Below are 26933 nucleotides of genomic sequence, written 5' to 3'. Positions count from 1 at the left end.
TCTTGACCTATCTCAATGTACCTTCTGGACAAGTTAACCATGTCCACGCTAAGATCTCCCATTCTGCGACAAACCAACCTCCATGGGGTTGTCGCGGCATGGAATCACTGGAGGCGCCCTGCGGCAAAGCGCTTGGCCCCGCTACCTCCTCGGTCAAACACTGGAAGGTACTGCTGCTGCTGCAGGCTCCTCCTCCACCTCCTCACTGTCCTCAGTGGAGAGGAGGACCTGTAGCAGAATGGGCAAGATTCGGGGCTCCTCGCCCCCAGAAATAAGTACGACCGCCAGATCCATAGATTAATGCGGTGGTTCAATTTGGACGGCCTGCGCTCTTGGTTGAGCTAGAAAACATAAAAGAGGTAATTAGAGAAGAAGGGGTGCTAGGGTCACATGGGAATCCAAACACTACACAGGCATATGCACGAGAGCAACACTACTGCTATAAGAATGATGACAGACATCACATTTGATGAACATCATGATAGTACAAGATCTGCATTACAATGATTTTTATGATCCCATCATTAATTACATAACATAACATAACATTGCATCAATAAATCATCAATCATATATTTTACGGATATAAGTGCCAATAATTTACTTTACTCACGTGGCAGGAGGACAGGTTCCGATGCAGCACAGGTGGCCAAACAATTGTGGACCCCCACAAGTGCCAGCACCCGCTCCTTGAGATCGGTGAGGGCACATAGATCTGCTGGGCTGCCACCCGTGCACTGCTCAGTCCTGTTCTTCGAAAGCTTTTTCTGCAAAAGGTGACAACAGCATGCATGGCATAAGATCACTGACAGGTACTTTTACAGATACACGTACATAGATTATTGACAGATATTTTATTATTATTATTAGTACGCAACACAACACAACATAGATGATTGTCCACCGTAAACATTACACATGTCGCATGCATGGTTATATCTAACGTCTGCAAATAAATTGTTTAAGATCGGGGTTTGGATTAAATGATTACCAATCTAACTGCAATGCATCAGATCTGCATTTAAATTAATCCTTACATTATTACAATTACAATTATATAAATAAATATAAATATTTGTAATATTTAGTCTTCCGGACCCAACAAGGTCATTCCAGTGCTTTCGGCACTGGTTTGGCTCCTTCGCCTCATGGAGTTGGCAGAGATTACCACTGCAATCTCACACCAAATTTGTTGATAGACCCGGTGGGGGTGGGGGATTTCCAATGCCCACCCCGGGTCAATTGTGCCCATCAATTCTCAACCTCTGTCACTAAAGCAGCAATGGCCTCCTCGCTAAAGCGCTTAGCCCTCCTACGTCCTCCCATTTCAACCCCTTCCACCGCTCCTCTCCCTCCTCCTCACTCATCCTTTTTTCCATGGATTCAATAGGATCTATTCGATCACAAATTAATTGAATTACTTCAGTAATTTTTGAAAAATTGATGCAAAATAACTCAGGTCTGCTCAAACACTTCCAATACTTCAAAAGTCACACTACACCAGCTTTCTCCTCTCTCTCTCTCTCGCTTGCTCTCCACTTTCACTCTCTTCTGCGCATGTGCAGATGACCCCTAACCTCCTGAAACACAAGAAAAGACCGTTGCTATGGACGCCGACCTTTTACGACTGAAAAAACCGCGAAGGCCCATTTCACATCACTCCCGCTAATGCCCAAATTATAAAATGGAAACTAGCGGGTTTGAAAATGGGCGATACTCCGGCAATCACAAAAAACAATATAAACACTAACGCTGGAAATAGCGCCCACTTTTGGGCGATCTGGACACTAATGGAAAGTTTAGCCCATAGACTGGTTAAGTGATTGGGCAAGAAAGTGGCAGATGGAGTACAATGTGAGGAATTTGAAATTATCCACTTTGGTAGGAAGAATGGAAAAGCAGAGTATTGTTTTAAATATTCTAGTAAATGTTGGTACTTAGAGGGATTTGGTGTCCTTGTACACAAATCATGGAAAGTTAACATGCAAGTACAGCAAGCAATTAGGAAGACAAATGGTATGTTAGCCTTTATTGCAAGGGGCTTGGAGTATGAGATTAAGGAAGTCTTGCTGCAGTTATATAAGGCTTTGGTGAGACCACAACTGGAGTACTGTGTATAGTTTTCATCTCCTTACCTAACGTATACAATTCTCAGAGCGCTTGACAGGCTTGATGCAGAGAGGTTGTTTCCCCTGCTGAAGAGTCTAGAACTAGAGGTCATAGTCTCAGGATAAGGGGTTGGCCAGTTAGGACTGAGATGAGGAGAAATTTCTTCACTCAGAGGGTTGTGAATCTTTTGAATTCTCTACCCCACAGGGCTGTGGATGCTCAGTCGATGAATATATTTAAGACTGAGATCGATAGATTTTTGGTCACAATGGAATATGGGGATAGGGTGGGAAAGTGGAGTTAATGTAGAAGTTCAGCCATGAGCTTACTAAATGGCAGAGCAGGCTCAGTGGGCCTTAGGGCCTACTCCTGCTCCTAATTCTTATGTTCTTATGGATCACGCAGCAGATGACCACAAATCTGGATGCCCACTCCATTGTGCATGCCAATTATTTGTTTGATCACGATTCTGGTGGCGACATGACTCTTATTGTAGGCTTGCTCTGTAGCTGTGCCATAGTTCCTGAGTCATGTCTAGAGGATATATCCCTTGTCACCCCGTAGCCACCCTGCAATTTTGATGGCCTGGCTGGAATAAAGGTAGCACAGAGGACTGGCGCAGGATGAATGAGTCATGACTACTGCCAGGAAACCAGACAAAGACCAGCATGATGCTCTTCCTTTGGTTGCAAGCCAGCTGTATGTTGAACATAAGAACACAAGAAATAGGAGCAGGAGTAGGCCATTTGGCCCCTCGAGCCTTCTGTGCCATTCAATAAGATCATGGCTGACCTGATCATGGACTCAGCTCTACTTCCCTGCCCACGCCCCATAACCCTTTACTACCTTAACGCTCAAAAATCTGTCTATCTCCGCCTTAAATATATTCAATGACTCAGCCTCCACACCTCTCTGGGGCAGAGAATTCCATAGATTTACAACCCTCAGAGAAGAAATTTCTCCTCATCTCAGTTTTAAATGGGCGGCCCCTTATTCTGAGACTATATCCCCGAGTTTTAGTTTCCCCTATGTGGAAATAACCTCTCTGCATCCACCTTGTCAAGCCCCCTCATTATCTTATATGTTTCAATAAGATCATCTCTCATTCTTCTGAACTCCAATGTGTATAGGCCCAACCTACTCAACCTATCTTCATAAGCCAACCTCCTCATCTCCGGAATCAACCTAGTTAACGTTCTCTGAACAGCCTCCAATGCAAGTATATCCTTCCTTAAATATGGAGACCAAAACTGTACGCAGTACTCGAGGTGTGACCTCACCAATACCATGTAGAGTTGTAGCAGGACTTCTCTGCTTTTACACTCTAGAATCACTTTCGACTGATAACGATGCCAGGTTGGTGATGGGGAGCACACAAGGCAATATGGGTGCAGTCTATTACTCCTTGCATCCTGGAGAACCCTGCATTACGGGCAAAGCCTAGTGCTCTTTTGTCTTGCTTTGCTGTGGGAAACAATATATAGGTGTTGCTCCTGGTGTAGAGAGTCTCGGTCACCTCCGTCACACAGCAGTGGACTGCTAATTGGGAGATGCCACTGTTCTCATTTGCTACAGTCTGAAAGGAGTTTGTGGCAGAAAAGTTAATGGCCAAAATGACTTTGACAGCCACAGGAAGTGCAACGAAGAAGGTTCATCAGACTGATTCCTCGGATGCGGGGATTGTCCTTTGAGGAGAGATTGAGTAGACTAGGCCTATATTCTTTAGAGTTTAGAAGAATATTGGTGATCTCATTGAAACATACAAAATTACTACAAGGCTTGACAGGGTAGATTCAGGGAGGATGCTTTGCCTGGCTGAGAGTCTAGAACATAAGAACATAAGAAATAGGAACAGGAGTAGGCCATACGACCCCTCGAGCCTGCTCCGCCATTCAATAAGATCCTGGCTGATCTGATCATGGACTCAGCTCCACTTCCCCAACCGCGCCCCATAACCCCTTTTCGTTTAAGAAACTGTCTATTTCTGTCTTAAATTTATTCAATGTCCCAGCATCCACAGCTCTCTGAGGCAGTGGATTCCACAGATTTACATCCCTCTGGGAGAAGAAATTTCTTCTCATCTCTGTTTTAAATTGGCGGCCCCTTATTCTAAGATCATGCCCTCTAGTTCTAGTCTCCCCCATCAATGGAAACATCCTCTCTGCATCCACCTTGTCAAACCCCCTCATAATCTTATACATTTCGATAAGGTCACCTCTAATTCTTCTGAATTCCAATGAGTAGAGACCCAACCTACTCAACCTTTCCTCATAAGTCAATCCCCTCATCCCCGGAATCAACCTAGTGAACCTTCTCTGAACTGCCTCCAAAGCAAGTATATCCTTTCATAAATATGGAAACCAAAACAGCACGCAGTATTCTCACCAATACCTTATATAGCTGTAGTAAGACTTCCCTGTTTTTATACTCCATCCCCTTTGCAATAAAGGCCAAGATACCATTGGCCTTCCTGATCATTTGCTGTACCTGCATACCATCCTTTTGTGTTTCATGCACAAGCACTCCCAGGTCCCGCTGTACTGCGACACTTTGCAATCTTTTTCCATTTAAATAATAACTTACTCTTTGATTTTTTTCTGCCAAAGTGCATGACTTCACACTTTCCGACATTATACTCCATTTGCCAAATTTTTGCCCACTCACTTAGCCTGTCCATGTCCTTTTGCAGATTTTTGTGTCCTCCTCACACATTGCTTTTCCTCCCATCTTTGTATTGTCAGCAAACTTGGCTACATTACACTCAGTCCCTTCTTCCAAGTCATTAATATAGATTGTAAATAATTGGTGTCCCAGCACTGATCCCTGCGGCACCCCACTAGGTACTGGTTGCCAACCAGAGAATGAACCATTTATCCCGACTCTCTGTTCTCTGTTAGTTAGCCAATCTTCTATCCATGCTAATATCTTACCCCCAACCCCGTGAACTTTATCTTGTGAAGTAACCTTTTATGTGGCACCTTGTCAAATGCCTTCTGGAAGTCCAAATACACCACATCCATTGGTTCCCCTTTATCCACCCTGTTCATTACATCCTCAAAGAACTCCAGCAAATTTGTCAAACGTGACTTCCCCTTCATAAATCCATGCTGACTCTGCCTGACCGAATTTTGCTTTTCCAAATGTCCTGCTTCTGCTTCTTTAATAATGGACTCCAACATTTTCCCAACCACAGATGTTAGGCTAAATGGTCTATAGTTTTCTGCTTTTTGTCTGCCTTCTTTTTTAAATAGGGCCATTACATTTGTAGTTTTCCAATCTGCTGGGACCTCCCCAGAATCCAAGAAATTTTGGTAAATTACAACCAATGCATCCAAAATCCCTGCCATTACTTCAAGACCCTAGGATGAAAGCCATCAGGTTCAGAGGATTTATCTGCCTTCAGTCCCATTATCTTGCTGAGTACCACCTTCTTAGTGATTGTGATCCAGGGTCACAGTTTCAGAATAAGGGGTCAGCCATTTAGGACTGAGATAAAAAGAAATGTCTTCACTCAGAGGGTGGTGAATCTTTAGAATTCACCACCCCAGAGGGCTGTGGATGCTCAGTCGTTGTGTATTTTCAAAACAGAGATCGGTAGTTTTTTGACTATTAAGGGAATCAAGGAATATGGGGATAGTGGAGGAAAGTGGAATTGAGGTAAAAGATCAGCCATTGAATGGTGGAGCAGGCTCGAGGGGCCAAATGGCCTACTCCTGTTCTAGGCAGTGCTGTAGAGGCCATTGTGTGAGGCTCGAGTTGTGGCAGAGCTCAGTAACAGCCTTCTTTATGAAGCAAAGGCACCTCATACGTTACTCCTCAGTGAAGGTCATGTCAGAAAAGTGCTCCCTAAATAGCTATGGGTATAGCCTCCTGCGTAGTGCCCTCCTCCAGCCTCTTGTTGCAGCTGTTCGTGCTCTCTGCTGTCTTCCTTGTTGCTCCTCCTCGTTCTCCAGCCTGAAGTCACCTCTGTGAGACCAATCATGTCTGCAGCCAGACTATTTCTGAGGCAGGCAACAACAACAATGCATAGGATTATACAGGATATACGGCACAGAAACAGGCCATTCGGCCCAACCACTCCATACCGGTGTTTATGCTCCACTTGACCCTCCTCCCATCTACCTCATTTAAATCTATCAGCATAACCGTCTATTCCCTTCTCCCTCATAGGCTTTTCTAGCTTTCCCTTAAATGCATCTATACTATTCGCTTCAACCACTCCCTGTGGTAGCAAGTTCCACATTCTCACTGCTCTTTGGGCAAAGAAGTGTCTTCTGAATTCCCTATTGGATTTATTGTGACTGTCTTATATTGATGGCCTCTAGTTATGCTCTTCCCCACAAGTGGAAACATTCTCTCTGTATCCACTCTATCAAGACCTTTCATATTTTTAAAGACCTCCATCAGGTCACCCCTCAGTCTTTATTCAAGAGAAAAGAGACCAGCCTGTTTATCCTTTCCTGACATGCATACCCTCGCATTTCTGGTATCATCCTTGTAAATCTTCTCTGCACCCTCTCCAGTGCCTCTATATCCATCTTATAATATGGCGACCAGAACTGTACCTAGTACTCTTAAGTGTGGTCTAACCGAGGTTCGATACAGGTTTAGCATAACTTCCCTATTTTTCAATTCTATACCTGTAGAAATACCTGTAGTGCTTGGATTGCTTTTTTATGGCCTTGCTAACCTGTATCGCAACTTTTAGTGATTTGTGTATTTGTACGCTGAGATCCTTTTGTTCCTCTACCCCACCTAGACTCGCACCTTCCAAGTAATAAGTGGTTGGATGGGGGGCAATCTGGACAGTCAGGAAGGGGTTTGAGGCAGTAATCGGGAGGGGCCGCCAGTGGTAGGCGGCAGCAGCCAACAGTTCTAATGTGAGGTGAGGTCTGGAGGAGCACTGTTGCTCCCGGCTTCACAAATTTACTTTTTTGGTGGTGGCCTGCAGAGTTCCCTTTAAGGACTGCAGGTTAGGCAGCATGTGGACCTGGGTTTCCTGAATGCGGCCCACCCAGCACCAGCTGCAATCAGGACAACCCAGTTTTGCCCAGGGGGTCTCAAACATAAGTTAGATCTCTTATTTGCTTGTGCAAAGATTCTAACGCCTTTTTCATGCATGGACCCTGGACGCCTATTTGATTGCGGGTGGTGCACTTCTGGCTCACAATGAGCGTACACTTCCTGCCTGCAATGTTGAAGGCTTAAGCGGCCGTTTAGTGCTCAGAAAAATGGGCGCAGCCATTGAGTTTCTAGGCCTATGTGTTTCAACAATGTGAACAAATGGTTGTTAATTTTGCTTTAGTTTCTCTGCTGGCAAGAAACCCACATCACAAGATAAATGTTATTTTATAATATTTAAGAAGAAATGTAATTTTGAAGGGGAGTTTTACAAGTAGTCTTAGTTTCTGCAATGCTTTTCTAAAAAAACAACAAGATTTTGCTGAAATATTTGTACTTTCAACTGGTGACTTCTACTCATGTTGTCAAATGAATCAAATTGCTGTCCTGGTTCAAAATACTTTTCTGGTAGATTTCACTGTTACAATTTGATTCATTTGCAAACAGCAATCAAATAATTGTGTAAAATTACTCAAGAACTGTATCTCAATAACAGCATTTTGTACATCATGGTTACAAATGGAGGTGAGTGGTCTCATAACATGACTATACCCTACCTTTTCTATTAATATTTTATTAATTTAAATTGTAACCCGTCGCTATTGACAGTCTTTTTAGCTATTATTGAATCATTGTGTTGCCATTTGTTTATTATAGATTAAAAAGTTAAATTTCTTGGGAATGAACTATCACATCCAAGAACTATACTTACATAACAACCTGCTCACTGACATAACAGGTACAAATCATCTTTTCATGAGAACAATTAACTTTGAATTTTGTTGTTTCCTGATATGTATTTTTTGAAATGTTTTCAGATTCTTTTTTAGTTTGTAACTCAAGTTACATCATATTATTTGTCGCTTCTATTACCAGGAGAATATTTTTGTACAACAAGCAAAATACTGTAGATGCTGAAAATTTGAACCAAAAGCAGAAAATGCTGCAAACATTCAGTCAGTCAGGTGGCATCTATGGAGAGAACACGAGTCGATGTTTCCCGTATAGACTCTTCCTCAGTGTTTCCAGTGTTTTTAGTTAGAATATTTTTGTAATGTTTTTAAGTTCACTTTTACACATCCAATTCTTAAATATTTTGTGTATGATCTTTTTCATTGCCAACCATTTCAAACTTCACATAATCACCCCTTGTAATAAAAAGTTAAGATTATTTTCAAGGACAGCATGTTTTATATAAGCAACAGAAGTTATTAGTTGTTTCACTCGTAAAATCTCACTTATTTTTTCTCTCTTTCATTTTTGATATGATCTAATAGTGCAATCATGATGTAAGACCATTGTTGGTATAATGGCCTTACCATTATAGTATGAACTATTACCCATGTGAATTACATTTCTGGAGATTTTTGAGGATTCAGTCTGGAGTTTACAAACTAGAATCTGCAGACCAAAGTATGAGGAATAAAGTAGTTAGGTATCACTTAAATTTACTCAACCCATTTGTTTCTGCATGAAAAATCACAAATCAATTAGATAGATTTTAGAAATTGCTTCTCATCTCAACCCATAGTGAAAATGATATAATACAGGTTGAATCCCCCTTATCCAGAACTCCCTTATCCGGAACCACCCCTCGTCCAGAACCATTCCCGGCTACCAGGTGGCACATGCGCAGAACTCCGACATGAACAAATTGAAGTCCTTCCTCGATGCCGACTCCCGCAATTGCTGGCCTGACCCATGATCCACCACCTCTCCCCCCCATGATCTCTCTGCCGCACTCCCAGCACCAAGCCAGCCAGCCCCGATATCCCCTTGCTCAGTACCTGTACCATCCAATTTAATGTGACCACCGCTCGTCCAGAAAAATCCCTTATCCAGAACAGGCCAGGTCCCGAGGATTCCACATAAGGGAGGTTCAACCTGTAGTATGAGTCACTACATTTGAAGCATAGCAAGCATAACTATTTAAATGTATATATGGATGGTGTTGTCCTTGCATACATGAATTATTAAATATTGTCACTACATACCTAGAGAAGGATTTTAGGCTTGGATTATCAACAATTGGAAATTACAATTTAAAAATGTCTCACCACCATATAAAAAAAGTTCATGGACAGAACCTAATTTATTTTTTAAAATTTAAACTGGAAATATCTACCTCCTCCAATTTTCCAATCCTTCTACAATTCACAGGTTTTTAAAGCTTAAGTTTGACATCACCTACATACCTATTGATTTTTTTTCTGATTTTCTCCACCAACTTTTCCTCTCTTTCCTGATGGAACTACCTACTTGTAGAGTTCACAGAAACTACTTCAAACTAGAATGACAACCTACATTTTCCAACAACGGCAAGATGAGTGACATAGACTGTGAATTTTACCGTCTAGTGTGCCAATCTCGCCGCTGATAATTTACACCATAGGCTTGATTTTCTTATAATTTTCGGCGGGTTCTCGGCGATTTTCTCGGCAGTACAGCTGTTTTTCCGTCCGACGAAAGTTTCCCCCTTAGTTTTTTAATGGTATCGCCCACATCTGAACATGCTCGCCAGGACCAAACCACCGATGTGCAATGCCGAGAAAAATCACCAGGGCGTAAGTTTGGCCTCAACTGCTGACATCCAGATCGGCGAGAGAACCGCCCCATGGGCTAGACTTTCCTGGGAACCCCTCAATGCCCAATTGCCCGCTGAGAAAAACCGCTAACGTTTGGTGAGTAACGCTGGTGAGAATTTCCACTTTTATGTTTAAACTAATTAAAATTAATCGCCCGGCAAGAAAATGGGCGTTGCACCTTTATTATTGGCGGTTTTCTCAGCAGTTAAGTGGAAACGTAGTAAAATGGGCGGTTCTTACCGGAATGGATCGTAAGTATTTAAAATTTAGTCCGAGGCTACGGTTGAGCCTAGGGAGGGGGGAAAACTTAAAAAAACATTTCAATTAAAAAAAAATAAAAACGTAAAAAGCATTCCTAAGACACTTTTATACCTAATCGCCATTTAAAAATTAAAAAAAATAAAGAACCTTTAACTTACCTTTCTTTGCAGAGTACTCACCTACCACCCTGTTTAAGCAGCTTTTATAGGGCAGTCCTCTCAGCGATCTGGACTTTGGCGGTTGAGGCCAAACTTACGCCCTGACGATTTTTTTCGCCATGCACGTCGGCGGTTTGGTCCTGGCGGGCGTGTTCAGATGTGGGCAATAGCATTAAAAAACTAAGGGGGAAACTTTTTCCGGGAGGAAAAACAGCTGTGCCGCCGAGAAAATCACGGAGAACCTGCCGAACATTTTAGGAAAATCTAGCTCTGTAAAAGCTGCTTAAACAGAGCGGCAGATGAGTACTCTGCAAGGAAAGGTAAGTTAAAGGTTCTTTATTTATTTTATTAAAATTTTAAAACGGCGATTAGGTGTAAAAGTGTCTTGGGAATGCTTTTAATGTTTTTATTTTTTTTTAATTGAAATTTTTTTTTAAGTTTTCCCCCCTCCCTAGGCCCAACCATAGCCTCGGACTAAATTTTAAATACTTACCATCCATTCTAGTAAGAACAGCCCATTTTACTAAGTTTTTACTTAACTACTGAGAAAACCGCCGGCAATAAAGGTGTAACGCCCAATTTCTCGCCGGGCGATTAGTTTTAATTAGTTTAAACATAAAAGTGGAAATTCTCGCCAGCGTTACTCACCAAATGTTAGCGGTTTTTCTCAGCGGGCAATCGGCGTTGAGGGGCTCATAGGAAAGTCTAGCCCCATATTTTTCTATACTCCTAATTCGAATTCTCTGCAGTGTGCATTAGCAGCAAATCAGAAATGGAGCAGCCACTGCCGACTGTACTTTCCGTCATTCCGTAGACGTTTACTGATACCTTCATTTTAAACTGTCCTTTCAATGCTTGGCTTTGCCTGCCATGGATTCAGCATTAGTACACATATCAATATGCAATTGTTGAATTGTCCTTTTTAGGCATTTATTTATCCTTGAGGCACCTTTTAGCGAAATAAACTTGTGAAGTAGCAGATTAGCAACAATAAAGGTTTAAAAAGAAAACATTGTTAAACACAAATACTTACAAGTAAAGAATTGCTTTATTGATATGACAATGCAGTGTTTAAGAACCTGTCTTTCAACAAGTCCTGATCAGCAAACACAGCAATGCTCTGATTAATATGTTATTTAAATGCAATCCGAGAATGCAATCAAAATCAATCAATCACGCCGCTGCCAGGCCTGCAGTGCTATTATTTTTAAGTCTAAGGGACAGTTGCTTGAAAACTAGCTTAAGTTCAGGAAAATTTTTGTGATCGGGTGAGAGCGGAGTTATGATAATGACCTTGTAACTGCTTTCAGCAAGGGTAACGGCGCGAGGTGCAAAAGTCCCAGGAAAATATGGAGTCACTTAATTAATGGTGTTAAAGCACCGAGGCACTGACCACACTCGACCAGCTTCGCTGGGCGGGCCACATCATCCGCATGCCCGACATTAGACTCCCAAAGCAAGTGCTCTACTCGGAACTCCTACACGGCAAGCGAGCCCCAGGTGGGCAGAGGAAACGTTTCAAGGACATAAAGTTCAACATCCCCATTCGCACCTGGGAATCCCTGGCCCAAAACCGCCCTATGTGGAGAAAAAGCATCCGGGAGGGCGCTGCACACCTCGAGTCTCGTCGTCGAGAGCATGCAGAAACCAAGCATAGACAGCGGAAGGAGCATGCGGCAAACCAGACTCCCCACCCCCCTTTTCTTCAACGACTGTCTGTCCCACCTGTGATAGAGACCGTAATTCCCATATTGGACTGTACAGTTACCTGAGAACTCACTTTGAGAGTGGAAGCAAATCTTTCTCAATTTCGAGGAACTGCCTATGATGATGATGATGGTGGTGTTAATGGCAACTTACTCCATAATTTGTTCATTCTTTTGTGCTGTTGAAGGGTTCCTACATAGTAGATCCACAATTACAATGGTACAAGTCTCCAGGAATTCTGGGCCAATATGTATAATATTTTTTTAAACTTATATCTGCTTGCACTTCCTATCACCTTTTTCTATTCGAAATTCCTCTCTCCACATTTATAGTGAAAATTACCTGTGTAATCTGGCCATGCTGTAATTGCCCGTTCCTCCCTTTGGAGGCACTATAGTACCACTCAAGCTGATGAATTTATAATAGCAATATATACAGATAAGGACAGAATATATTAAATCTTAAAATGGGGTCTGGATCACATTGCTTGGCCTGCTTCAATTATCCCCCACCTACTAACTCTTTTCACTGGAAGACTACACTTGATCTTAACCCATGGGAGGTCGGCTAGTTTTTTTTCTCAATGTTTGTTCCTGGGATGTGAGTGAAACTGGCATGGCCATCACTGGATGGCTTGTTAAACCAATTCATTGGCCATTTCAAGTAAACCACAGAGTGTGGGACTGGAGTCAGATATAGACCAGACCAGGTAAAGGTGGCACGTTCCCTATCCTGAAGGACATTAATGAACCTATTGAACAAAACAGCCCAATAAATTACCAGGTTTATTGAATTAAATTTCACAGTTTGTCATGGTAAGATTTGAACTCATGATCTCTCGGTTATTAATTCAGTGCCATAATCATTAGATACCCTACATATAGTTTCTGAATACAAGGTTGTTAATGAACTGAAGTTTGTAGGAATATATTTTGCTCTGTGTCTTATATTGTAGGTACTCTGAAACACTTGACATCATTGCAGATATTGATGTTACACAACAATTGGCTTACGAAGGTGGAGAAGATCATATCAGAGTTCAAGAGATTGAGGTGGATGCACACATTAAGTAAGCAAAACTATCTGTCTTAGGGGTAGCAAACTCATTTTATATGGTGGGCCTGATCCAATATCCTGGCAATTGGTGCAGGCCACATACAACAAAAGTTATTAAAATATAAATAGATAAAGATAACCCATATTGCCACTTACTTACAGTTAGATTTTATTTTTATAATTATTGCTATAATATCAGTACGTTTTTAAATGGCTTTTTGCAACTTAATTTTCTTCCTCTGCTGATTAATCCAAATTATTGTCTACATACACAATTCATGCCCATGACTGATACAAAAACGCTGAAATTACTGAATCGTGGATACTCACAAAAGTGTAAATATGCTTGTTGTTATGGTACTTCTTTGGTAGACAATTAGTTGCTCTGTTTTATTTACACATGCACAAGTATTAGAATGTAACTCTGCTGCCTGTATCCTAACTCGCACCAAGTCCCGTTCACCCATCACCCCTGTGCTCACTGACCTACATCGGCTTCCGATCCAGCAACGCCTCGATTTTAAAATTCTCATCCTTGTTTTCAAATCCCTCCAAACCCTCACCCCTCCCTATCTCTGTAATCTCCTCCAGCCCCACAACCCTCCAAGATATCTGCGCTCCTTCTGTTCTGGCCTCTTGTGCATCCACGATTTCGCTCCATCATTGGTGGCTGTGCCTTCTGTTGTCTCGGGGCAAAGCTCTGGAATTCCCTCCCTATACCTCACCACTTTTCCCTCCTCCTTTAAGACGCTCCTTACAACCTACCTCACCTGTTCTAGTATCTCCTGAGATGGCTCGGTGACAAATTGTGTTTGATAACGCTCCTTTAAAGGGCCTTGGGATGTTTTACTACATTAAAAGTGCTATATAAATGTAAGTTGTTGTTGGAACCTTCAGCTTGCTCTACTGCCAGGAAAATCCAGCAGGTATTATGCTTAATTTAGAAAAAGACTTTTGCCTATTTATTGAATACTGGAGTGTTTTTATAAATTAAACTTTTATGGCACGAGCTTCAATGTAACAGGAGTGGTGTTTGCCTTATCGGGGCCCATAAAAAAGTATGGTTTGGGGCCCCTACATTTTACTAGCCCAGAATAGAAACATTGGTCCGATCTGTTGCAATAGAACGTTGGCCGATTTGTGAGAATTCAGTGGGCCGGTGGAGAGTGGCCCAAAGCCCTAATATATGTAATTATTAGTGTTTCAGAAGCTGGGCCGCAGTTTCCCATGTGTTTAGGCCAGTCCCAATGATTGGACTAAAGGGGCTATGAGCTACGTGTTGCTCTACCTCCAACTCCCACAATGTAGGTGCCCTAAGCCCAGCTGCTGCTTTTTCTGTGCACCCAGAGTGAGCTGAGGAAATTTGTGGTTCTTTCTAAAGGGGTCTCTTTACAGAGAGCCTGCATCCGTGCTTAAGGTTCAGTCATGAGGCCAGCATGAGCTGCTTTGTTTCAACCTAACTTGTTGTATGTTTCACCCTTGCAATATTGATTAACAACGAGTCAGGCAACATCAGCTGTGTTGCTTAACGATTGGTTGATATGATTGTCAATCACAAAGCTCCAACACTAGGTTAGGTTGTAGCCACAGTGCTCCAGGCTTTACAGAGTGATGCCTCACAGCCCCACTTGGGCCCTGTGACTTGGGGCAGATAATTGACTCCCCTGATCTGTCGAATGAGGAACTTTATAAGCACATTTCTTTCTCAGACCGCTTGTTAACCTTTAGCTGTCTCCAACTATGATTTTTAACTGTCCCCAAAACTTAGCTATATCAAAACGTACTATACAATGTTCCACTGTTTTTGCTTTACATATAACACATTGGCCCAGAATTTGCTGCGAAAATAACGAGTTTAATGTGCATGCTGTTATTAGTATGTAAATAGCCCAGCAATTTGTGGTGAGGAAGAGATACGCTGTGTGTTGTGAATCTCCAAAAAATGTTAGCCTTGCAAAAAAGGCAGCTTGCTATCAACCTCCCCCGATTGTTAAGAAAATGCTCCATCTGTGCTGTTAAAATGAATTACGCCCTTACGAAAAAGTGTTCTTTACATCGTTAAGTACACAGAAAGTTAGGGCTGGCACTTAATGATGTAAGGACCCTTTTAATTATGAGATTTATGTTGCAATGCCACTCAACCTCTCCAGCCCAGAAAAGGAACTGTGGTATTTCATTCCTACAGGTAGTAATTTGTTCCTAGAGGTTTTTAAAATTAAATATTTTAAATGTTTTTCTTACTTTTCCTTTTAGTCTTTTTTTTCTCTCTTATCAAATCTTTCTTTCCCTCTCTTTATTTCTCTTTCTGTAGCTGATTTGACTCTAATTCACTGTATTTCTTTTTCCGTTATTGCTCTGTTTCTTTCTCTATCCTTGTATCATTGGTTAAGGAACTAGATAGATGCCCTGTTGAACTCACCACGGGTGTTATCAGCTCGCACTTTGAGCAATTTGTGATGCAAGCAACCAACAGAGCATGTTGCCCCGTTCCAGCAAATTAGTCGCCAATATGAAGCAAAGGGAGACAAAAGTTCTGCTATGCTCTTGTGTCATGTCTTTCCTGACAACAGTGATCAAAGATTAAGAATATAAGAAATAAGATTAAACTAATGCACGCCTGAGAAATTGAATGTACTACTTTGGTGACACAATCAAGTGATCACATTGAGACCCCTAGTTATTAATGACATGTATCCAAGTCAGAATAAATTGAGTTTGTTGAACAGCAAAAATATTATTATGTGTTGTATATATTCAAAAAATTATATTGCTTACAGCAAGTCAGATAGCTGTTGTGGCTCTTAAGTGATTACATTTATTTTAGGCAGCACAGATTTTGTGATTTTCAAAAGTACATTTGAGGAGAGAGTTGGTTAAAAAGTGTTTGGTAAATCCTTTTGTTTGGAAAGAGGAAAAGAGCCAGAAAAACAATGGAGGATTTTTGTTCTAATCACACAAAAGTGATTTGTTGATGTAATTTACATAATTGTATCATATGTTTGTAAACAAATTTTTTAAATTTCCAAATGTGCCTATTTCTTCACTTGGCAGCTGTTGATGATTCTGCCATTCCCATTTACACCTTTTCTAGACTCTTGTTTCTTTACTTGACCCATAACCATCTCCCTTTGCCTTGCACCATCATCCTTTTTGTCTGTTCATCTCTCCTGCCTTCCATCCTATCACAGACCTTTCCTTTTGTTCTTTCCTCCCTTCCCCTCCACCTTTCCCTGATTAAAATCTGTTACATCTCTAACTTTTTTCAGTTCTGATGGAACGTCATCAACCTAAACAAATGCTGCCTGACCTGCTGAGTATTTCCAACATTTTCTGATTTTATTCCTGCTTAACTTGAGTTTAACAATATCATTTTAAGAAGTCACAGGTTTGAAGAACGTTAAAATGTTTATGCTGGCAACTAAACAAAACTGATGAAATTGTTCTATGTTGTGGTGCTTTACAAAAGAAAAAGGCACAAGACTGTAGTCTCCTGTCCTTTGTTTTTATTTTCTTGCCAATTTTCATCCCTCCCATCTCTCCTGAAAGCATTGATACTTGTTGGGCTACATTTCCACCCATCTGTACCTTCTTTAAATAAAGTTTTAACAGCAAATGTTAACTTAAGGGCCATAACAGTCATATGGGCCATAACAGCCAAATCCAATCATGAAGTATCTCTCGCATCATCCTAGGTGCCGTCAACTAACACAGGACAGATTGGGATCAAACCTGAAACTTCCCTGGTCTGAATAGCTCCACTACACGTTATTGCTGTAGTATCAGGAGCAATTCTTTTCTTGATTAGCTTTAAATGAAGATCTCCATTTGATAACAGTACATTAAAAATGTGTCTCGTTAAACCATCATCTTAGCTCTTAACAAGGCTTTCAACTGAAAAATACACATATTATCAGAATCAAAACATTTTTGAGGATTTAAATATCAAGTTGTGACCACAAACACAGTAATTTCACTTTTCCTAGTGTAATTTTTAAGTTGTAAATTTCATTCTCTTTCAGACTTATTCAACAATCCTTTGACACAGGATCGAGATTATCGCCTTTATGTCATCTATCATCTGCCTTCAGTACAGCTGCTGGATAGACAGCGTTAGTTATTCAAAGCTCTAAACTTTCTTATCTTTGAAAATTCAGAAGTCTGATTGTTGTGGAAGTTATAGCAGATACTTGTGCCTTACTTTTACAGAGATAAGCCAGAGTGAACGGGATGCTGCTTTTGGTCACTGTAACCAAGACCGATTGCGAATCAATCAAACTTTGGCTTTTGGTCAGAGGAAACCAGATTTTTTTGTTGACCATTTTGCACCAAAGAGAAGTTTTAAGAATTATCCAGGTGGGAACTTTTGCATTATTTAACTAATCATTATAATTGATTTGTAAAAGTAATTTTTAACAGTTAAGATTACAATGGCTGCAAATGACAGGAAATAATTTTAATGAATGATTTATTAAAAATGATGACTTCATAATTACTCTTGCATGCCCTGTCACATTGCTCATTGACCACAGATTAGGCCAGGCTATGAGTGTGGCAGAGCTGGATGGGTTGAAGGAACAGAAGCATTAAAAAACATTTATATAAATAAGTAAATGTGTGTCTGTAACTTATCACAGTCACAGCTCTCTACACTGGGCTCTTGATCGATAAAATTCCAGGCTTCTAAAGGCTACTTATAAATTGAGCCCCAGACTTGTGAAGACCCATGTCTTTGATACTGCATAAGCTCAAATCTCAGCTGTTTCAGTACCTTATTTGAAAGTTCCACTACTCTCAATAATAGCCATTCCGTCGCTAAGAACGTAAGAACGTAACAACATAAGAAATAGGAACAGGAGTCGGCAATACTCGAGCCTGCTCCGCCATTAAATAAGATCATGGCTGATCTGATCATGGAAACATAGAAACATAGAAATTAGGTGCAGGAGTAGGCCATTCAGCCCTTCGAGCCTATACCACCATTCAATAAGATCATGGCTGATCATTCAACCTCAGTACCCGTTTCCTGCTTTCTCTCCATACCCCTTGATCCCTTTAGCCGTAAGGTCCAAATTTAACTCCCTTTTAATTATATCTAACGACCTGGCCTCAACAACTTTTTGCGGTAGAGAATTCCAGAGGTTAACAACTCTCTGAGTGAAGAAGTTTCTCCTAATCTCGGTCCTAAATGGCTTACCCCTTATCCTTAGACTGCAACCCCTGGTTCTGGCCAAAAATTGCTGGTCACAGAAATGTGGGAAGGGAGGACCTTGAGACAATCACTATCACTAGGTGGGTAGTGCTGGACAGGCTAATGGAACTCAAGGTAGACAAGTCCCCTGATCCTGATGAAATGCATCCCAGGGTATTAAAAGAGATGGCGGAAGTTATAGCAGATGCATTCGTTATAATCTACCAAAATTCTCTGGACTCTGGGGAGGGACCAGCGGATTGGAAAGCAGCTAATGTAACGCCTCTGTTTAAAAAAGGGGGCAGACAAAAGGCAGGTAACTATATGCCGGTTAGTTTAACATCTGTAGTGGGGAAAATGCTTGAAGCTATCAGTAAGGAAGAAATAGCGGGACATCGAGATAGGAATAGTGCAATCAAGCAGACGCAACATGGATTCATGAAGGGGAAATCATGTTTAACTAATTTACTGGAATTCTTTGAGGATATAACGAGCATGGTGTACCGATGGATGTGGTATATTTAGATTTCCAAAAGGCGTTCGATAAGGTGCCACACAAAAGGTTACTGCAGAAGACAGAGGTACACGGAGTCAGGGGAAATGTATTAGCATGGATAGAGAATTGGCTGGCTAACAGAAAGCAGAGAGTCGGGATAAATGGGTCCTTTTCGGGTTGGAAATCGGTGGTTAGTGGTGTGTCACAGGGATCGGTGCTGGGACCACAACTGTTTACAATATACATAGATGATCTGGAAGAGGGGACAGAGTGTAGTGTAACAAAATTTGCAGATGACACAAAGATTAGTGGGAAAGCGAGTTGTGTAGAGGACACAGAAAGGCTGCAAAGAGATTTAGATAGGTTAAGCAGATGGAATACAATGTTGGAAAGTGTGAGGTCATCCACCTTGGAAAAAAAAACAGTAAAAGGGAATATTATTTGAATGGGGAGAAATTACAACATGCTGCGGTGCAGAGGGACCTGGGAGTCCTTGTGCATGAATCCCAAAAAGTTAGTTTGCGGTGCAGCAGGTAATCAGGAAGGTGAATGGAATGTTGGCCTTCATTGCGAGAGGGATGGAGTACAAAAGCGGGGACGTCCTGCTGCAACTGTATAGGGTATTGGTGAGGCAGCACCTGGAGTACTGCATGCAGTTTTGATCACCTTACTTAAGGACGGATATACTAGCCTTGGAGGGGGTACTGAGACGATTCACTAGGCTGATTCCGGAGATGAGGGGGTTACCTTATGATGATAGATTGCGTAGACTGGGTCTTTACTCGTTGGAGTTCAGAAGGATGAGGGGTGATCTTATAGAAACATTTAAAATAATGAAAGGGATAGACAAGATAAAGGCAGAGAGGTTGTTTCCACTGGTCAGGGAGACTAGAACTAGGGGGCACAGCCTCAAAATATGGGGGAGCCAATTTAAAACCGAGTTGAGAAGGAATTTCTTCTCCCAGAGGGTTGTGAATCTGTGGAATTCTCTGCCCAAGGAAGCAGTTGAGGCTAGCTCATTGAATGTATTCAAATCACAGATAGATAGATTTTTAACCAATAAGGGAATTAAGGGTTACGGGGAGCGGGCGGGTAAATGGAGCTGAGTCCACGGCCAGATCAGCCATGATCTTGTTGAATGGAGGAGCAGACTCGAGGGGCTAGATGGCCTACTCCTGTTCCTAATTCTTATGTTCTTATGTATCTTATGGTCTTCCCCAGCAGCGGGAACATTCTTCCTACCTCTAACCTGTCCAATCCCATCAGAATTTTACATGTTTCTATGAGATCACCTCTCATTCTACTCAATTCCAGTGAATACAAGCCCAGTCGATCCAGTCTCTCCTCATATGTCAGTCCTGCCATCCCGGGAATCGCGGCACTCCCTCAAAGCAAGAACGTCCTTCCTCAGATTAGGAAACCAAAACTGAACACAATATTCCAGGTGAGGCCTGATCAAGGCCCTGTACAACTGTAGTAAGACCTCCTACTCCTATACTCAAATCCCCTAGCTATGAAGGCCAACATGCCATTTGCCTTCTTCACCGCCTGCTGTACCTGCTTGCCAACTTTCAATGACTGATGTACTATGACACCCAGGTCTCGTTGCACCTCCCCTTTCCTAATCTGTCACCATTCAGGTAATATTCTGCCTTCCTGTTTTTGCCACCAAAGTGGATAACCTCACATTTATCCACATTATACTGCATCTGTCATGCATTTGCCCTCTCACCTAACCTGTCTAAGTCACCCTGCAGCCTCTTAGCATCCTCCTCACAGCTCACACCGCCACCCAGCTTAGTGTCATCTGCAAACTTGGAGAGATTACATTCAATTCCTTCATCTAAATCATTAATGTATATTGTAAATAGTTGGGGTCCCAGCACTGAACCCTGCGGAACCCCACTAGTCACTGCCTGCCATTCTGAAAAGGACCCATTTATTCCGACTCTCTGCTTCCTGTCGGCCAACCAGTTCTCTATCCGCGTCAGTACATTACCCCCAATACCATGTACTTTAAATTTGCACACTAATCTCTTGTGTGGGACCTTGTCAAAAGCCTTTTGAAAGTTCAAATACACCACATCCACTGGTTCTCCCTTGTCCACTCTACTAGTAACATCCTCAAAAAATTCTAAAAGCTTTGTCAAGCATGATTTTCCTTTCATAAATCCATGCTGACTTGGACCGATCCTATCACTGCTTTCCAACTGCTCTACTATTTCATCTTTAATAATTGATTCCAACAATTTCCCCACCACACCGATGTCAGGCTAACCGGTCTATAATTTCCTGTTTTCTCTCTCCATCCTTTTTTAAAAATGTGGTGTTACATTAGCTACCCTCCAGTCCATAGGAACTGATTCAGAATCAATAGAATATTGGAAAATGATCACCAATGCATCCACTATTTCTAGGGCCACCTCCTTAAGTTCTCTAGGATGCAACCTGTTAGGCCCTGGGGATTTATTGGCCTTCAATCCCATCAATTTCCCTAACACAATTTCCTTACTAATAAGGATTCCCTTCAGTTCCTCCTTCTCGCTCGACCTTCGGACCCCTAGTATTTCCAGAAGGTTATTTGTGACTTCCTTAGTGAAGACAGAACCAAAGTATTTGTTCAATTGGTCTGCCATTTCTTCGTTCCCCATTATAAATTCTCCTGATTCTGATTGCAAGGGACCTTTGTTTGTCTTCACTAACCTTTTTCTCTTCACATATCTGTAGAAGTTTTTGCAGTCAGTTTTTATGTTCCATGCAAGCTTACTCTCATACTCTATTTCCCCCCTCCTAATTAAACCTTTTGTCCTCCTCTGCTGAATTTTAAATTTCTCCCAGTCCTCAGGTTTGCTGCTTTTTCTGGCCAATTTATATGCCTCTTCCTTGGATTTAACACTATCCCTAATTTCCCTTGTTAGCCACGGTTGAGCCACCTTCCCCATTTTATTTTTACACCAGACACAGATGTAGAATTGTTGAAGTTCATCCATGTGATCTATAAATGTCTGCCATTGCCTATCCACCGTCAACCCTTTAAGTATTTTGCCGGTCTATCCTATCCCAGCCAATTCACATCACATACCATCAAAGTTACCTTTCCTTAAGTTCAGGACACTAGTCTCTGAATTAACTGTGTCACTCTCCATCTTAATAAAGAATTCTACCATGTTATGGACACTCTTCCCCAAGGGGCCTCGCACAACAAATTGCTAATTGGTCCTCTCTCATTACACAATACCCAGTCTAGGATGGCCAGCTCTCTAGTTGGTTCCTCGACATATTGATCTAGAAAACCATCCTTAATATACTCCAGGAAATCCTCCTCCACCGTATTGTTACCAGTTTGGTTCGCCCAATCTATATGTAGATTAATGTCGCCCATGATAACTTCTGCAGCTTTATTTCACGCATCCCTGATTTCTTGTTTGATGCCACCCCCAACCGCACTACAACTGTTTGGTGGTCTGTACACAACTCCCACTAGCGTTTTCTGCCCTTTGGTATTCCGCAGCTCTACCCATACAGATTCCACATCATCCAAGCTAATGTCCTTCCTTACTATTGCGTTAATTTCCTCCTTTACCAGCAATGCTACCCCACCTCCTTTTCCTTTCTGTCTATCCTTCCTGTATGTTGAATACCCCTGGACGTTGAGTTCCCGGCCTTGGTCACCCTGGAGCCATGTCTCCATAATCCCAATTATACCATATTTGTTAATAGTTGCCTGCGCAGTTAATTCGTCCACCTTATTATGAATACTCCTTGCATTGAGACACAGAGCCTTCAGGCTTGTCTTTTTAACACTCTTTTTAACACTCCACTTCCCGGCTCGCTACCCATAACCCCTTATACCCTTATCGTTTAAGAAACTGTCTATTTCTGTCTTAAATTTATTCAATGTCCCAGCTTCCACAGCTCTCTGAGGCAGCGAATTCCACAGATTTACAACCCTCTGAGAGAAGAAATTTCATCTCATCTCTGTTTTAAATTGGCGGCCCCTTATTCTAAGATCACGCCCTCTCGTTCTAGTCTCCATCATCAGTGGAAACATCCTCTCTGCATCCACCTTGTCAAGCCCCCTCATAATCTTATACATTTTGATAAGATTACCTCTCATTCTTCTGAATTCTAATGAGTAGTGGCCCAACCTACTCAGCCTTTCCTCATAAGTCAACCCCCTTATCCCAGAATCAATCTTCTCTGAACTGCCTCCAAAGCAAGTATATCCTTTCATAAATATGGAAACCAAAACTGCATGCAGTATTCCATGTGTGGCCTCACCAATACCTTATATAGCTGTAGCAAAACTTCCCTGCTTTTATACTCCATCCCCTTTGCAATAAAGGTCAAGATACCATTGGCCTTCCTGATCACTTGCTGTACCTGCATACTATCCTTTTGTGTTTCATGCACAAGTACCCCCAGGTCCCGCTGTACTGCAGCACTTTGCAATCTTTTTCCATTTAAATAATAACTTGCTCTTTGATTTTTTCTGCCAAAGTGCATGACCTCTCACTTTCCGACATTATACTCCATCCACCAAATTTTTGCCCACTCACTTAGTCTGTCTAAGTCCTTTTGCAGATTTTTTATGTCCTCCTCACACATTGCTTTTCCTCCCATCTTTGTATTGTCAGCAAACTTGGCTACGTTACACTCAGTCCCTTCTTCCAAGTCATTCATATAGATTGTAAATAGTTGGGGTCCCAGCACTGATCCCTGCGGCACCCCACTAGTTACTGGTTTCCAACCAGAGAATGAATCATTTATCCCGACTCTCTGTTCTCTGTTAGTTAGCCAATCCTCTATCCCTGCTAATATATTACCCCCAACCCTGTGAACTTTTATCTTGTGCAGTAACCTTTTCTGTGACACCTTGTCAAATGCCTTCTGGAAGTCCAAATACACCACATCCACTGGTTCCCTGTATCCACCCTGTTCGATACATCCTCAAAGAACTCCAGCAAATTGTCAAACATGACTTCCCCTTCATAAATCCATGCTGACTCTACCTGACCGAATTTTACTTTTCCAAATGTCCTGCTACTGCTTCTTTAATAATGGACTCCAATATTTTCCCAACCACAGATGTTAGGCTAACTGGTCTATAGTTTCCTGCTTTTTGTCTGCTTCCTTTTTTAAATAGGGGCATTACATTTTCAGTTTTCCAATCTGCTGGGACCTCCCCAGAATCCATGGAATTTTGGTAAATTACAACCAATGCATCCACAATCCCTGCCGCTACTTCTCTTAAGACCCTAGGATGCAAGCCATCAGGTCCAGGGGATTATCTGCCTTTAGTCCCATTATCTTACTGAGTACCACCTCCATAGTGATTGTGATTGTGTTAAGTTCCTCCCCCCAAAGCCCCTTGAGTATCCACTGTCAGAATATTGTTTGTGTCCTCTACTGTAAAGACTGATACAAAATATTTGTTCGGAGTTTCTACCATCTCCATGTTCCCCATTACTAATTCCCCGGTCTCGTCCTCTAACGGACCAACATTTACTTTAGCCACTCTTTTCCTTTTTATATACCTATAGAACCTCTTGCTATCTGTTTTTATATTTTGTGCTCGTTTACTTTCATCGTCTCTTTCCTTTCGTATTCATTTTTTTAGTCGTTCTTTGCTGGCTTTTAAAAGCTTCCCACTAGTTTTAGCCACTTTGTATGGCCTTGTTTTTAATTGGATACCGTCCTTTATTTCTTTAGTTAGCCATGGTTGGCTATCTTTTCTCTTACACACTTTCCTCCTCACTGGAATATATTTTTCTTGAGAGTAGTGAAATATCTCCTTAAATGTCCACCACTGTTCATCAACCGTCCTACACTTTAATCTATTTTCCCAGTCCGCTTTATCCAACTCTGCCCTCATACCTTCATAGCTTCTTTATTTAAGCTTAGTACGCTAGTTAGAAATCCAACTTTCTCACCCTCCATCTGAATTTGAAATTCAATCATGCTATGATCATTCATTCCGAGGGGATCCTTTACTAGGAGATTGTTTATTAATCCTGTCTCATTACACAGGACCAGATCTAAGATAGCCTGCCCCTGTTTGGTTCCGTTACATACTGCTCAAGGAACCCATTCCTTACGCACTCTATGAACTCCTCCTCAAGGCTAACCTGACCAATTTAATTTGTCCACTCAATATGGAGGTTAAAATCACCCATGATTATTGCTGTTCCCTTTTTACAAGCCCCCACTATTTCCTGGTTTATGCTCCGACCAATGGAGTTGCTACTGTTAGGGGGCCTATGCCCACCAGTGATTTTTTTTCCCCCTTATTGTTCCTTATCTCCACCCAATCATTTGAGCCAATATTGTTTCTTACTATTGCAAATATTCCATCCTTTATCAATAGAGCTACCCCACCTCCTTTTCCTTTCTTTCTGTCCTTCTGGATTGTCAAATAGCCCTGAATATTTAATTCCGAGCCCTGGTCAACTTGCAACCACGTCTCAGTCATGGCTATCAGATCATACCCATTTGTCTCACTTTGTTCCGTCAACTATCTATTTTGTTGCAAATGCTACGTCCATTTAGACATAGGGGAGATGATCCTGGATCTGCCCTCCGGCACAATGGATCACCTGAGTGCTGGGAATATCAGAAAATCGTGTGGGCTCCTTCACACAGCTATGTGATTTATCCAATATTCACTGTGCCCAGACGATCCAGTACACCTGGGTTCAGACCAAGCAACAGCACCCTTCATAACATCATCTTCAAGTTCAATACTGTTCTATCTGAAATATATTGTCCACAAGTAGATTTTTGCTGTGGATGTCATGATTGAAAATTTTTGAAATTAAATATTGATCGAATGTTTTTTTTTGAGTGAAATGTTTTCATGAGCAGTTAAAATAATTTTTGTGCTGTGTGATTGGTGAGTTAAACAAAGCAGGAAATAATCAATTAGAAAAAGTAGATGAACACAATTACAGGTACTATACACACAATGCCGACTTTCGTCGCTGTCCCGCCCTCAGCTACCATAGTCCCGCCGGAAATGGTCGTTTTCTGGGCGATTCCTCCGGAACTGCCCATCTGCCGTTGAAGTTCAGCCCGGCGGGAACTTGGTGTGGAAGGGTTGCGCCCAAGTCACATCGTCCCGCCTGCCCATGCCGGATATCTGTAAACGGCCATTTTGATGCTTTTTCCTGGCCTCCCGTCGACCTGCCACCCATCAGAAGGACCGCTCTGGAAAAACAGGTCTGAGCTGGGTGGCAGTCGGCCAGCACTCGCAGATTTGGTGAAAGAGAGGGAGACAGAGGTGCCGTGGAATGAGCCAGCACTCGCAGATCGGGTGGGTGGGAGGGAGAGAGGGAGAGATGGAATGCATTGGGGCAGTTCTGGCACATTGGCTGGGAGGGAGTGCAAGTGGCCATCACATCACGGCAGCCAGTCGGATTCTGCACCATATCAGTGGGACTGCTGGAAAGAAATTAGGTCAATGTTGCATTACTTTATTGCTGATGGTGATGTTTCAATTAGATGTCATAAAACCGACTGAAATGTCTCTAAGCTAATGGAGGCTTTTTTGCACCTTGTTGAAAGTCCTTCATTGAGAAGGCCAATGGTGAAGAGAAAATTATTATGAGTGACTGAAAAGTGTTCAGCATCTCACATTTTGTACATTCAAGCGGATTAATTAATTGTCTCGCACAATGTACTGCAATGTAACTGATGACCATGTCATCTCAGGGGTGGCACTCCTCCATGTTTGGCCTTGCAAAAAGAGAGTTGAAGTGCAAGCCTGCAACTTGGTAAACTAGAGGAATTGAATGGCAGCCTTCCAGCATTGCTCACCCTTCATTGTCATCTTGTGATGGCCTGATGAAAGGACCCATTATACACTACAGTCAGATGTGGATGGGAAGATATTCCTGATGACGCATTTGACCTGAGGCACACATAATTGTTTCGCACAATGCATCACACATGATGTTAAAATGACACATGCACAATCAGAGGGTCAACAATGTGAGTGTATTTACAAGTGCACAAATTCAGATGGAGGGTGAGAAAGTTGGATCTCCAACCTAAGCTTAAATAAAGGAGACTATGAAGGTATGAGGGCAGAGTTGGGTTAAGTTGGGAAAATAGATTAAAGTGTAGGACGGTTGATGAACAGTGATGTACATTTAATGAGATATTGCACTACTCTCAAGAAAAATATATTTCAGTGAGGAGGAAAGGGTGTAAGAGAAAAGATAGCCAACCGTGGCTAACTAAAGAAATAAAGG

At 41.9% G+C, this 26933-nt stretch overlaps 1 protein-coding gene across 4 annotated transcripts in view; it reads left to right on the top strand.

Moving 5' to 3' along the window:
* LOC139264473 (leucine-rich repeat-containing protein 72) overlaps positions 1-26933 on the top strand; it is a 202857-nt gene that overhangs the window by 135464 nt on the left and 40460 nt on the right. For 2 of the 4 annotated variants that reach the window (XM_070881009.1, XM_070881011.1), the window contains exons 3-5: positions 12897-13010; positions 17017-17106; positions 17204-17350. In XM_070881009.1, the coding sequence (XP_070737110.1) occupies positions 12897-13010; positions 17017-17106; positions 17204-17350 (351 nt within the window). Of the gene's footprint in view, positions 1-7903; positions 7970-12896; positions 13011-17016; positions 17107-17203; positions 17351-26933 lie in introns of those variants that run through there. The other 2 variants (XM_070881008.1, XM_070881010.1) reach the window with 2 other exon arrangements.

The sequence above is a fragment of the Pristiophorus japonicus genome, chromosome 5 (assembly GCF_044704955.1).
Source record: "Pristiophorus japonicus isolate sPriJap1 chromosome 5, sPriJap1.hap1, whole genome shotgun sequence".
Taxonomy (NCBI): domain Eukaryota; kingdom Metazoa; phylum Chordata; class Chondrichthyes; family Pristiophoridae; genus Pristiophorus; species Pristiophorus japonicus.
The sequence above is the reverse complement of the archived record's forward strand: the minus strand, read 5'-3'. Positions and strand labels throughout refer to the sequence as shown.